We start from the raw sequence: 14,170 nt of genomic DNA on the forward strand, positions 1-14,170 counted from the left end.
ACGCCACCTCTTCACAAACTCACTGAAAAACACAGAATAATTCTTTAGAAAATTATCTACAAAAATTCAACTTGATTCAAGTACATTCTTAGGTACAATTTTAGATCATTTGCAAGTATATACACGTAATTGGTCTGCAAAGATGGCACTTCATGTGTTTAGTTTTCACTCGATTCTAGAAGGTGTAAACTGTGTGTGTGTGCTGTTCCTCCTAGCTGCTCCACGTAAGCCTGAACCCTGAGGGCAGGACAGCGTACTGGGCCTGGAACACGATGTACACGTGATGAGAGGACGCCGTGAAAGGAGCAATGTTTGTCTCCTAGAAATAAAAAGAGAAGGGGGGGGGGGGTTAAAACAGTGACTGTGTGGTCCCTGATGTAATCCCATGATCCACAGAGCAGCGTGACAACAGGAAGCACAGAAACAATATTACTAATTAAAAACCGTCTTGAGAAGAGATATAGAACAGAGTCTTCATATCCTCTTACTCTATCAGGATAAACCAGAAAGATACAAATCGCCAAATGTTTTTTTTAGGTCATCGTTATGAAACTCACGGCTCCACAGTATGGACCAATAGGAGGAGTGCTGGCGTCATGGCCATCGTAGAGCTTCAGGAAGTTGTTCTGGCAGTCTCCCGGGTCGTCGATGGCGATCTGGGCGAACGTCACGGTGACCACGCGTCCGCTGGGGGCCCGGATGCCCCACTCACAGTGCGTGCCGTTGGCATACGTGCCAGGGTAGTTAGGACTGGCCACAGACCCATGGCCTCCGTATAGCATTCCCCCACAACCTGGCAAGACAACACATACAGAAACACCCATAGCAACGGAATCCAAGGGCCGTCAATCCAATCAAATCTCTAAACCCCTCAGCCTTGAGGCTGAACGTGATCCTGGCTAACGCCAAGTCTGTGGCTTTGATTCTTGAATGGATCCCATGCCTACAGAAAGACACAGTGTGGCCAGTTGACACTTCCAGACACTGGTGTGCGTCCGTGTCTTTCCCCAGGAAAGCGTGCCCGGCCGTGATTCCAATCTACGGGTGTCTGACCTTGAGGCGATGAGGTCCACGTGGCCTGGAAGCCGTCGCGGGTGCCCGAGAAGTCGCTCTTGAAGCGGAGGTACAGCTGGTTGGCGCGGGGGAAGACAGGATCGGGGGTCGTGCTCCCACAGAACTTCCCCAGGAGAGGGGCGTCCGCTGTGCTGCCGTTACGCACCTGAGGCAGAGCGGGGAGTAGGGAGCGTGCTGAGCGTGCACAACGAAAAGGCGGGGCATCTGTATTTATGTCTTTGTGGCCTAACTGTGGAAGTAGTTCAGTGTGTGTGTGTGTGTGTGTGTTCTTTGTGCACCACTCTGGAAGTTGTTCGATGTGTGTGTCTTTGGGCACCACTGTAGAAGTATCTCAGTTTGTGTGTGTGTGTCTTCGTGCCCCGCTGTGGAAGTAGTTCAGTGTTTGTGTGTGTGTCTGCACCACCGTGGAAACAGTTGAGTGCGTGTGTGTCGGCTCCGTGTCCACCCTGGGTTCTCACCTCCAGATAGTCGTAGTTGCAGGCGCTGTGACTCTCCAAGTCGAAGCTGTTGAAGAACAAGGAGATGGAGTTGTTCTGCGGAGCCTTGAGGATGATGGTGCAGTCCATGTTGTGTGGGTAGACCTCCGGCCAGCCCGGGCTCTTCAGGTACCCATACTCCTGCTCGTAGGTCCGACTACAACCTGGGAAGAAGGCAGCGACAGCTCAGACCAGCGCAGAGTCATCCAAGAGTGGAAGTTTGGGGTGAAAGGGAAGCAGGAGCTGTGCGATGTGAAGATGTGTTTGTTTGTTTTTTTTACCTGCCACCTGATAGGTGAGGCTCATGCCGTTGCCGGCGACAAAGGCTTCGGACTTGAAGTTGACCAACATGGTCCTCCCGTAGCTGTAAAAGTCAGGGACGTGGGTGTCCGCCGCGCAGAACTTGTGCGACTGCCCATAGTCTCCCTGTGGATCACGAAACAGGGATAGAAGTTCCTGAGCATGACCGACAGTTTCACCTTGACGAAAGCCCCCCGAGGCACAAAGGACAAATTCATAATCAATTTGAAATAAATTGAGGATTTTTTGGGGGCGAATCTGTCTTCATTTTTCATTTGCCCATGTTTCTACACCCGTCTTCCTCCCCGGGAACTCTCACCAACGGCAGGTCCGTCAGCTCCAGGTAGTTGGTGCTGCAGCTCTGACTGGGCTGCAGGTGGAACTGCTGCACCACGATCTTAACGCTCTCCTGGGGGGGCGCGTCCAGCACCCACCGACAGGACGTGAAGTCCGGGTAGGCGTTGGGGTGGTGGGGCGACGTCAGGGTCTGGGCCGTTGTCGTGGCGTTCAGGTTGCCTCCGCACAGTCCTGGATGGATGCGGAAAGGCACACACAAACACAAACTAAGCACTGTGCGCTAAGTACATAACACAACTTTTCCACGGTGTTCATATTTAGGCTGCCTCTGGAGGCGTGATTAAGGTTGTCTTACTGTCGACCGCCCTGTAGGTGGCGTTGAAACCCTTGCGTTGGACCACGCTGTCTGAGACAAAGTGCACGGTCAGGAAGTTACCGGCCGACACAAAAGGACCTGGGACGTCGTTACCACAGAACTTCCCAACCAGCGGGTAGTCTGAGTTTTCACCATCATAGATCTGGTGGGAGAGAGAGAGAGACAGAGAGAGACAGAGAGAGAGAGAGGCAGAGAGAGAGAGAGAGACAGAAAGAGACAGAGAGAGACAGAGAGAGACAGAGAGAGAGAGACAGAGAGAGAGAGAGAGAGAGAGAGAGAGAGAGAGAGAGAGAGAGAGATGGAAGGAAAAGAGGGAAAAGAGACGGAAAGCGAGAAAGGAATAGGAATGGGTATGGTAGTAGCTCACAATTTTGCACATCCGATTCAAATGAACAAATGAATAAACAAACAAAAGGATGAATGGACCAAGGGACAAGCAGGAGCTCCAGTGTTTACCCTGACGGAGTCGTATCGACAGTTGGTGGTGGGGGAGCCCTCCAGCTCGAAGGGAGAGAAGGTCACGTTGACCTGCTTGTTGACAGGCATGGAGATGGTCCACATGCAGTCCAGAAGAGGTTCATACTGACCGTCCATGTTAATGTCTGGAGAGCCAAACATTCCCATGGGCGTGGAGAGGTAACCTCCACACCCCTGGGCCTCACCTGGGGGAAAGAGAGACACACCACACACACACACACACACAGAACACACACACACATACAGCTAAGTGTTGGTTTCTACCAAGCAGAACATATAACCACATCATTTCCACTCTGTACATTTCTTCATTGCATGGATGTTCTCCTCTTATTGCCCAGCAGGTGGCAGTAACAGGTCATACACTGGGGTGACTGAGGTGCACTTCAAATAGCTTTTCCTTCTTTTTTTTCTCCATCCTCCTAAGTCATGTAGCACTTATCTGCTCAGCTGTCACCCCATACTGAGTCTGAGTTGGCTTCCGCTTGGCTGGTGTATGTAGACATTTGTAGACCGATCCTGGATATAGATACGGTTGAGGCTGTGACCCGTCCAACATGTTCCCATGGGAGAGTGAATGTGTGTGCAACCAATAAATCTTCCCCCTCCCACATTCAGTTGGGACAAACCCCACAGACAAGTCTGGTCCCTCATTCACGGGCAATAGGGGAGAAGGACAATTGGAGAATGATTTAATTGTGACAGAGGGAGGGGGGCAGGATTTAAATGTGGCACCCACAGAGGGGGTGTCTTTTATGGTGAGACAGTGACGGAATCTGTGTTTTAACCGCCTTCTTTTTTTTTTTACTTCGGGCTTTATTGTCTTATATCCTTTCTCTCTCTCCCATCCGCTCTTCTTGTCATCGTCCTCTCCCTCTCAGCCCAGTGTGGGTACTCTAATATGTCTGGCCTGCAGCTTCTGTCATGGACAAAAGCAGCTTCTGTGCAGAGGACAGTCCCTGGGCCAGACACGGCCCTCTCCCCCCACCCCCAGGGTTAACCAAACACTGCTCAGGGCCCTGACTCACTCACCAAAAATGACCTCATGGGTGGACATTTGTATGCCGAAACATGATTTGAGACAAGCAAAACAAGAGCCTGAAATAGGAGAGAGAAGCTCCCCTTTCTAACTAGATGACTGAAATCCACTGGACTCTAGTGGCCTTAAGTATTTAAAGTCTGAACAAATATTGCCATACAAAACATGCATGCCCATCTTTGACATCTATACTGTTGGGTTTAGACTTACAGAACACCATTAGATGTAAGAGAATCCTAAAACCATACACAGTATTTATTTCAAAGACTCCCGATCTTTGACGAGAGGACACTGCAAGACAACTGCCGGCAGAAAAAAAAACATGAAAAAAATCACAGAGTAGTTTCCAAGAAAACCAGTGTTCTTGGGTCACTGTGACTAGATTCTCTTTTGACATTGATTCTCGTTCAAGCTTAACTTTTAGCGCACTACACGAGCAGCTTTCATGTAAACGCTTCAGAGCGGACCATAAGTGACCGATGCCGACCTACCCGGAAGTCGACCTACCGAGAGTCTCCCTATAGGTGGCTCTCCAGCCCAGCCCATGGATGGACGAGTCGGTCCTGAAGACGATGAACAGCTGATTGGCGGAGGAGCGGAGGTCCGGGGGCAGCTGGCTGCCACAGAACTTCCCCATCAGGGGGGCCAGGGTGTTGGGCCCGTCGTAGACCGCCACGTAGTCAAACCGGCAGCTGGAGGACGCCTCAATCTGGAAGGTGTTGAATCTGGATTGTGAAAACAGGATTGTTTGGTCAGAAGGAGAGCGGGAGTCTCGTCGAACGGAGCTCACATCCCGAAAAACGACGCGTTGTCGAAGATGACGGTTGGTTCAAACGTCCCGTCGGAAGAACATTAAGAAGAGACGGCTCGATCTCCACTCCTAAGTGCTCATATGAGTCGCTGTGCTGTGAATTGAAAACCGGCCGGCCGGCCAGACTGTCTGTCTGAGGACTCACTTGAGATCGATGACCCGGTTGTCTTTGACGGCGATGTGGTAGGTACAGTTGATGTTGTGGTGGTAGTTCACAACAGACAGAGCTGGGCTGCTAACCGTACCGGCGGTGCTGTTGAAAACCCCTCCACATGCTAGCAAAGAGAGAAAATATCGTTGGGATTCTTTCAGGGTCGTGTCAATAAATAGTATCATTTTCATACATAACCGTCATATATAGCCTACCAAAACATTGAAACCATTTGTTTATTGCAAAATATGTATAAATGGCTTGTTCAAGTTCAGCTCATGTTATGTGTGTTCCCTTCTACATCAATTGCTTTAGATGAAAGCCGTAGCTAACTGGCAGAGTGAAACCATAATATAGTTATTATACTAAGTAATGTCTTAATACAGAGTCAGTCTGTGTGAATCTGACCCTGGCAGTGAAGTCATTAGTCATGGTCCAGGCCTGAGACATCATCTAATGAAGTGTGGTTCACTCTTCATTGTAACAGGCCATAATGGCTGCCTTGTTACCACAGGGCTTAACGATCCCAGAGTGATTAACAATCCTGCGAGTCTGAGTGTTCAGACAGACACGTCAGAGAAAAGTCACATGAATTTAGGGGAGATTGGGGGTGAGTGCGTGTGTGTGTGTGTGTGTGCGTGTGTTTGTTTGTGTGTGTGAAGAAAGCATGGGTTGCACCTGGATCTCACTAACTCTCATTCTCAGACACATCTCTCATTCCTTCTTTCTGACCATCTCTCGTTCTCATACTCATACACAACCGCTTTCTCTCGTCTCGTCATTCTTGTGAGCTACTACCATACCCATCCCGATTCCTTTCTCGCTTTCCATCTCTTTCCCTCTTTTCCTTCCACCCCACACACTCTCTCTCTCTCTCTCTCTCTCTCTCTCTCTCTCTCTCTCTCTCTCTCTCTCTCTCTCTCTCTCTCTTTCTCATTCTCTCCCTTTCTATTTTTCATTCTCTCTCTCTCTCTCTCTTAAATCCCCTCTGATTGTTCAAAAGCGCAGTGTCTCCCCATTCCTAACATTCTCCACAGTGGGCTGAATGGAGGGCTGGATGGCACATTCCCCCAGCGGGGTAAACAGCCCCCCCAATCATGGGGGCTTCATGCCAGGGGGCAAGGGGGCCCCGGGGCCTGCCAGACCCACACCCACAGCCCCCCTCACAGCCCCAGCCCTCCCATCTCACTGTGGAATGAAAAACATCCGGCTGGCAAAGCGCGATAATGGATCAAGTCAATCCGACCCCAGCATAGCCATCCTACCGTGAAACTGTGTGAACGGAGGCCAAGATTCGAGGGGACAACATACACAACCCCTTGACCCGATACGACGCGCACGGCAGTGGTTGCCACGGCACTCACGTATGGCGCTGTACTCGGCCATGAAGCCGTTGTCGTTGATGACCGAGTCGGAGTAGAAGTTGACGAGCATGGGGCCGAAGGTGGAGAAGGGGCCTGGGATGGTGTGGCCGCAAACCTTGGCGAGGGGGGTGCCCGCGGGAGACCTGCCCTGGTACACCTTCACCCCATCGTAGACACAGCTGCTGTGCACTGTGGGGGAGGAATGACAAGGGTGAAAAGCAGCTCTGTGGGTGCAATGCATTGGTCTTCGACTCTGGATCTCGCTTCCCTTTCCGGTATGTTCTCGATGTTTCCTTTGTCCAACACACTTGATTTAGATGTATGGGTTGCTAGCAAGCTCTGCAGAAGCCTGCTACCCCTTCATCTGAATCAGGTGTGTTGAAGCAAGGAAACATCTAGAACATCCACGACAGTGAGCTCTGAGAACAGGGTTGAAGACCAATCAATGTAATCTACATTTAAACAACGATGAGACGAAAGCACGAGGCTCATCCAATAGGGAGGTACTGAAACGATGACATCACAGGGGGAAACCCCAAGTCCCTGCCTCATCTTACTTTCAACCTGGAAGGTCTTGAAGGTGAGGAGGATCACAGTTTGGTCCCCAGCGTCGATCAGGTAGTCACAGTTGGAGCTGTAGGGGTACTGGGCAGGGTAGTTGGGTGACAGCACCTTGCCTGTGGGGGCTGTGAAGTTGGCTCCACAACCTGAGTTGGAGAAACGATGATGATTAGGATGATTCAGATTCAGATTCAACTTTATTTCTCCATGTATACAGATACTAGGAATTTGATTTGGTATTCTCCGTGCACTCCTGCACGAGATCTCCACGGCCGCTACACCAGATCAGGATGATGATGACGACACTATAGCACTAAACTTCCTCTCAGGGGAACACAAATGTCTACAGGTTCTGCTGTGATCATCTGAGCCAAACGAGTTTGTCTTTCCGAAACACTACCAGGCATGAACGTCGATTCCCCTTATAATACACCTGACACACATTTTCGAAACATTTTATTCATGTCAAGTGCCATTCATTCACGAGTGAGTTGGGTCGTCCCCCCCGGTCATCCCACGTGTGTTACTGACGTGTGACGAAGGAGGCCAAGAAGCCTTTGCCAGGGGAGCCTGTGGACTGGAAGCGGGTGGTGATGGTGTTGAAGGGGGCGATGATGGGGCCGGGGGCCGTGGAGCCACAGCCCGTAGCCAGCAGGGCCTCGTTGGCTTCTGTGTCGCCTGACCACACCTGCAGGATACATGGACCGCATCACAAACAGGATATTAACACAGAGAGGGAGAGAGAGGGGAGGGGGCGAAGAGAGAGACAGAGAGAGAGGGGGAGAGAGAGGGGAGGGGGCGAAGAGAGAAGGGGAGAGAGAGGGGGGAGAAGAGAGAGACAGAGAGAAAAAGGGAGAGAGGGGGAGAGAGAGAGAGAGAGCGGGAGAGAGAGGGACAGAGAGAGAGGGAGAGAGAAAGGGACAGAGAGAGGGACAGAGAGAGAGAGAGGGACAGAGAGAGGGACAGGGAGAGAGAGCGACAGAGAGAGAGAGCGACAGAGAGAGAGAGGGAGAGAAATAGAGTGACCTTGCTTTCATTCAGTCTCGTAAATAAACGTGTCACCCTCGAACACTGATTAAAAATCCTGCACACACTGTAAATCCAGCCGAGAGCGTTAGTGTGTGTGTTTCTGCTGAGCTCAGCAAACTAAACATGTTATGCTCCTATACGTGTGTTTACTGCCCAGCTGTAAACATGTAGGGTCCTGTAGAGAAGGTATCACACCCCAAACCCTCTCACATTTTACTCCAATATGAACTCTTCCATACAAAGACAACCACAAAGTACCTTAAGTCAACAAACGGGAGGAGAATTCCTTTACATTCCCAGCTACAGTATTTTCTATGCACAGTAGAGGGAAATATAATAATACAAATGTAAATAAAAAGGTCTTTTGGTACGGCGTTCTTTGGGGCACCTTGACATAGCTGCTCTGGCATTGCCCACTGCTGTCTGGAATCTGGAAGTCGCTGTTGAAACTCATTTCCAGATGATTTCCCTCGTGGGCAATAATCGTCCAGGAGCACTCAATGTTGGCAGGGAAGTTTAGAGGGTAGTTAGGGGACTTGATGGCGCCTGTGTCAGCATGGATCACCCCTCCACAACCTTGGGTCAAACACAGGCAATGAGTCACGTCCACTAACATTTCAACGAAAGGACAGCGTCTCATGCTGGTCACCGATTGGTCCATCCTTACCTGAAGAGTCAGATGACCAGGTAGCGACGAAGCCTCCATGGGCAACCAGGTGGTCAGCCAGGAAGACCACCACCATCTTGTTGGACCCAGACTTGATGGTTCCTGGTGAGGTGGTGCCACAGTACTGGCCAATGATGGGAGATCCTGAGGAGGCGCCGTTGAAGATGGTGACTGAGTCCCAGGAACACTGGCTGTGAGCCTCCACTTGGAAATAGGTGAAGGTCAACTAGAAGAGCATAGAAAGTGACCTTTAAGGGTTTCATGCGGGCCAAGACAAGTTTCCAGCATTAGCTTAGTCAGAATTGTCATCTTAAAATAAGGAGGCTGAAAACAACTGAAAATAAATTGACAAATCCTTAATTTTCGGGGCGGGGAAAGCATTCAGAAATCTAGGGGGGGTCAAATAGGGGGACCTAGGCCCTCCAGGCCTCCTTGTGGCTACGCTACTGGTCGCCAGGCCCACAACGTAGGAACACATGCGTTACATAAAAGGTTTTCCAAAGTTTAAACTGAGCTACAGCACTTTGGCATGACACAACAACAGTCTGCCCAGTGTGGTTTCTACATTGCCTCTCGTGGTCCCACTCACAGTGATGGTGTGGCCCTCGGGGGCCTCCAGGAGCCAAGCACAGCGGCTGTTCATGGGGTAGTTGTTGGGGAACGCAGGGCTGGTGATCGCCCCTTCCTCCCCTCTCTGCCAGCCACCACAGCCTGGGGAGAGAAAGTTAAGGAGGGGAAGAGGGTCAGGCATAACTAGGCTGCACAAAACCGTTTTCCCTGGAGGTTATAGCAACATTGTTCTTAGTTTTTCTCTTGGTTTGGCATTCACTTGATGTCTTGAACTAAGACAATTGGCAGCCATTGTTGTGGTTAATTTGTTGTCGTTGTCAGTGAATCTCCATTAGCGGTTGAAGGTATAGTTGAAGGAGCATGGGACCCACCAGAGAACTGATACATGGCCATGAAGCCTAAATCTTCCACAGCGTTGTTTGTCTGGAAGTGGACCCACAGTTCGGAGGTGGAAACTACCAGGGGAACAGGGGGCAGGGTGTTGCCACAGAACTTGGCCAGCAGCTCCCCATCGGAACCACCTGGGGGAGGAACAGAGAGATGAAATCAAACGCGCCTCAACTCTCACACTCTCCTACAAACACCCTGGCTCTCCCGCCACCCAACCTCGCTCTACAAACACAGAAAGGCTATGAGAAACTCACCCAGGCGGAACTCGAGGTAGTCGGTCTGGCAGCTCTGGTGGGCCTCCAGGTGAAGGTCCTCCAGCAGAACCACGATGGAGGAGTTGACCTGCATGGGGTTCTGGATCAACCACTCACAGTTGAGGTTGCTGCTGTAGTTGGAGGTGAGGTAGCCAGGAGAGGTGAAGTTCCCTCCAGCAGGATCATTCAGGATCCCACCACACACTAGAAGAAGAAACAAACAGTTTGAAAACAACGAGCAATCCCAAAACCCATGTTTCTGCACTACACAGTAGCATGAACATCAACCTTCAACACATGACACAACATACAGACACACTTACAGTCCCGGTTCTGCACATAAATACACACTACAGCACAGCACTTCCTCGACTAGAAACCCTGACCGGCCTAACTCCGGGGCTCCTCCTCCTACCTGCGTCCTCCTCGGAGGAGTAGTCCGCAGTGAAGCCCCCTTGGGAGACGGACGAGTCGGTACGGAACACCACGGACATGGTGTTGCCAGACGACCACACCTGGGTGCCGGCGGGCACCGTGCCACAGTAGCGCTGCAGGCGCGGAGCGTCAGCTGCCAACCCGTTGAAGACCTGGGGGAGAGGCGAGGGCGGGAATGTGGGTTCGAAACCGCACCAAGGTGAAGGTGTGAAGACTCATGGAGTCGTAGCTGAGCTTGTTTTAGTCAAGGTTCAAATCTATGTCTGTGTACATGAGTCATATTCTGATCTGTTTCGGTATCTAGCGCTCCGAGTGCAAGAAAGGCGCATTGCAGATCAAATAGATAAAGGTGCATGTAATAAGCATTAGTTAATAGGAGATAAGGACTCATTAACACAAATTAATGTTGATAAGCATAGGAGGCCGTATTGCCTATTAACCTTAACATCTTACTATAGCCTATCTCTGAACCATACCAATTTTACTTATTGTTAATAAGCATGTTACTCGGGCCTTAATACCTATTAAACAATGACCAGCACCTCGAAAGTAATCAAAAACCTTAGAGGCTTGAATGGCTGTGACTCATGACCTCTGATCAGACTAGGGGACAGAGAGAGGGACCCACATCGACGTAGTCGAAGCTGCAGGACGCGCTGCCTTCTTCCAGACGCAGGTCGTTGATGGTGAGGGTGACCCTGCGCCCCTGGGCCACGCGGATCTCCCAGTGGCACAGGCGACTGTGGGGGTACAGGTTGGGGTAGTTGGGAGACGAGATGGTCCCCGCGGGGGCGTTCAGCACCCCTCCACACACTGCGGACGGGCGGAGATGGGGGAAGGGAGGGCGGAGAGGAGGGAGACGGGCACGGGTCAGAAGCGGAACAGCAAGTCGGAACGTCGATAAGAAAACATGCATCTGTCGGTGGTCTGTCCCTGGTCCTTTACCTTCCACACTGGCATGGAACGAGAGGCTGAACCCTGGTCCGTTGGTGCTGCTGTCGCTTACGAACTTGACGTAGGCGAAGCTGTCACTGGTGTCTATGGGAGCAGGCATGCTGCTGCCACAGTGTTTACCCAGAAATCGCCCTGCACAACAACAAACAGGTTAGCAAGCGACTGTTGTCATTTTCGCGTTGACATAGTATTGGTTAATGTCTCAGTAGCAGTCACTTTGATTCAAGGTGAGGTACAGTACGTAGAGAAAGCACAGCCGAAGATCAAGGATCAGAAGGGCAGTAAATTCTTTCAGTGTTAAGAGTCAGTAAAGTATTTCAGTGGTAAGAGTCAGGGAACAGACTGATTTACTAGCCACTTAGCAACATTATCACATATCAGCTACCGGGCAGGAAGAAAGAAATAGAACATAAACATCTCCATCGCTTGAGTGCAAAATCAACCAGTGGACGCCTTCTCTTGCCAGTACACGTAACGACAGGATCTCACACACAGCGTGCAGAGAAGTGACACGTTTGCAGGTGTCACAAGAAGCAAGGAACTGGTAAGTACTGCTACAAAGATTTTTTGTGAACATTTAAGAAACCTTGTATTAATGACATCCTCTAACCTGGGCATGGACCTAGACATCAGGGAAATCAAGTAGCTGTGAGGTGATATGAAGCACAGGCACAACCCACAGGAAACGAGGCCTCCTATTGCTGATCGACTATCCCTTCTCATCACTGACTCCCTGTCTGTGAAGTCTGTTTGGTAAGTGCTGATTGAAATGTAAGTAATGCTAGAAAATCATGGGTTAGGGTTTTATGTTCCAGCCCTGATAAAGAAACAGGAGTCTGCATTCCATCCATGCTCACTGGGGAAGCTGACCTTGTAGAACGAGACCCTGAAAAATTCATCTGAGAGACAGAGATAAAACCGAGATAAAACTGAAGGGAATGGTGTTTTGGAGAAAACAGCCTGTAACCAGACAGCACGCTCAAACCCGCGGGCCTGTCTGCATCGACCTCGGAATGCAGGAAAAAATCTCAGCTGAGCCTGGTGAAGATAACCTTGCTCAGCGAGGAGATAGGACGGTGTAGCATTGGCAAGGTCACGTCCCACCAGTCAGACAAGGGCGTTTAGACTATCCAAACCCATCCACCCAAGAGAACCTCAGTCAGAGCGACAGGGAACTCTTAACAACAAAACGTGGCACAAAACAAAAAACGAACAACCCTCGAAATGGCCGAACGTCAACAGTACCTGAAGCGTTGTACTCTCTGATCTCCACGTAGTCGGAGGCGCAGTCTTGGGAATCCTGCAGGTTCAGGGCGTCGTAGCTGAGGGTGAGGTAGTGACCCGTGGGCCCCTCTAGGTACCACTCACAGGTGGAGCTGTCGGGGTAGTGGGCGGTGGGGTAACCTGGACTCTTGATGGTGCCGCTCTCAGCGATGTAGGTGCCCCCACAGGTGGCTGGAGGGGGAGGAGAGTTTGAAGGAAACATCAAAACAGTCGTTGCCCCCCCGAGAAAGACCTTTAGTCTATGAACTCTCGTTGATTCAACTCCCCGAAAAACGGCCCTTTGAGTAGAGTACAAATTTCACCCCGCTGACTCCGTACCGATGGAGTACTTAGCCTTGAAGCCCTTGTGCACGACGCTGGTGTCCGTGCGGAAGCGCAGCAGCATGGAGGAGGCGGTGGAGTGCTGGGTGGAGGGGCGGGTGGTGCCGCACAGCCTGGCGATGGGGTCAGCGTCCAACGTGGCGCCATCTCTCAGCTCCAGGTAGTCATACGTGCACCTGAGAGAGGCAGGACCACGGCATGGACATAGTTACATTTACATTACATTTAGTCATTTAGCAGACGCTCTTATCCAGAGCGGCTTACAGTAAGTACAGGTACATTCCCTCCGAGGCATATAGGGTGACGTGCCTTGCTCAAGGTCACAACGTCATTTAGCACGGCCGGGAATTGAACCGGCAACCTGCTGATTTAAAGCCCAATTATCTAACCGCTCAGCCATCTGACTTCCCATGAACATAGTAAGGAGATCCATCAAAATGAACCAACTCGACGCGAGTTAATTCGCTTCCATCTTACGTAGTGGTCGGCTCGATGTAGAAGTCCTCCTCGAAGTCGATCTGGACGGACTCTCCGTTGGGCACGGTGATCACCCAGACGCAGTCGATGTTCTGGGGGTAGTTCTGGGGGTAGTTGGGGGACGTGATGTAGCCTGGTGGGTCTGTGTCCCTTAGATTTATCGCCCCTCCACAGGCTGGGGTCAGGGTGAGATTTGGGGGTCAATGGACAGAGTTAATGTCTTTCATAAAAGAACTAAATGCACAACCAAGGAAAATGTAAACACATCGTTTTGCATTTCATGGATGGATACTACATTCATGCATGCTCCTGATTGCCGATGCTATTTTTATAAACCTGGTAGAATTGTGTGATAAGAGAGTAACCATACACTTCAAGTGCCCGGGACAAATGGGAGGAGTTTACCCAAGCTGTGGGCCTCGAAGGTCAACTTGAAGCCGACGGCCTCGTTGGTGTGATCCGACACGAAGCGGACGTGCAGGTCGTTGTCTGTCGTCTGGATAACGGAGGGGGGGCTCGCCCCGCACAAACGACCCCCGATGGAGGGGGCCGAGACGTCTGGACCATTCCTCAGCTAGAGGAGACCAAGTGTGTGTTTGTGTGTGTGTGTGTGTGTTGGGATCAGAGGGGTAAAGTGGAGGGATCTCATTACAATCAATATCACTTACTGTGTGGATATCGAATCTGCAGAAAGCATCGAGGGTGTGGAGCGTTCCGTGCTGCGCTGCTGTAGCTTTCAAAAGTGCTCCCTCGCTTTCCCTCATTCCAACATAAATAACCTAGTTCGCCTGTCATCCCAACCCGCGACTAATTAGGCAGTTAAACTGCAGCCATGAGCACTGACAGATACCACACAGATTCAA

At 50.8% G+C, this 14,170-nt stretch overlaps 1 protein-coding gene across 1 annotated transcript in view; it reads right to left on the minus strand.

Moving 5' to 3' along the window:
- Positions 1 to 7: 7 nt before the first annotated feature.
- cubn (cubilin (intrinsic factor-cobalamin receptor)) overlaps positions 8 to 14,170 on the minus strand; it is a 33,356-nt gene continuing 19,193 nt past the window's right edge. Inside the window, exons 43-67 of the mRNA XM_084702810.1 lie at positions 13,713 to 13,881; positions 13,308 to 13,482; positions 12,828 to 13,006; positions 12,471 to 12,680; positions 11,217 to 11,357; positions 10,900 to 11,084; positions 10,252 to 10,423; positions 9,837 to 10,040; positions 9,564 to 9,713; positions 9,212 to 9,333; positions 8,623 to 8,848; positions 8,344 to 8,531; positions 7,458 to 7,614; positions 6,923 to 7,072; positions 6,366 to 6,554; positions 4,996 to 5,125; positions 4,547 to 4,764; positions 2,980 to 3,185; positions 2,503 to 2,665; positions 2,170 to 2,378; positions 1,832 to 1,976; positions 1,533 to 1,714; positions 1,054 to 1,219; positions 558 to 793; positions 8 to 319 (exon numbers count right to left, since the gene is read on the minus strand). Coding sequence (XP_084558936.1) covers positions 212 to 319; positions 558 to 793; positions 1,054 to 1,219; positions 1,533 to 1,714; positions 1,832 to 1,976; positions 2,170 to 2,378; positions 2,503 to 2,665; positions 2,980 to 3,185; positions 4,547 to 4,764; positions 4,996 to 5,125; positions 6,366 to 6,554; positions 6,923 to 7,072; positions 7,458 to 7,614; positions 8,344 to 8,531; positions 8,623 to 8,848; positions 9,212 to 9,333; positions 9,564 to 9,713; positions 9,837 to 10,040; positions 10,252 to 10,423; positions 10,900 to 11,084; positions 11,217 to 11,357; positions 12,471 to 12,680; positions 12,828 to 13,006; positions 13,308 to 13,482; positions 13,713 to 13,881 — 4,380 coding nt within the window. The 3' untranslated portion in view covers positions 8 to 211. The remainder of the gene's footprint in view (positions 320 to 557; positions 794 to 1,053; positions 1,220 to 1,532; positions 1,715 to 1,831; positions 1,977 to 2,169; positions 2,379 to 2,502; positions 2,666 to 2,979; positions 3,186 to 4,546; positions 4,765 to 4,995; positions 5,126 to 6,365; positions 6,555 to 6,922; positions 7,073 to 7,457; positions 7,615 to 8,343; positions 8,532 to 8,622; positions 8,849 to 9,211; positions 9,334 to 9,563; positions 9,714 to 9,836; positions 10,041 to 10,251; positions 10,424 to 10,899; positions 11,085 to 11,216; positions 11,358 to 12,470; positions 12,681 to 12,827; positions 13,007 to 13,307; positions 13,483 to 13,712; positions 13,882 to 14,170) is intronic.

The sequence above is a fragment of the Hypomesus nipponensis genome, chromosome 8 (genome assembly GCF_054491055.1).
Source record: "Hypomesus nipponensis isolate SF chromosome 8, ASM5449105v1, whole genome shotgun sequence".
Lineage (NCBI taxonomy): Eukaryota > Metazoa > Chordata > Actinopteri > Osmeriformes > Osmeridae > Hypomesus > Hypomesus nipponensis.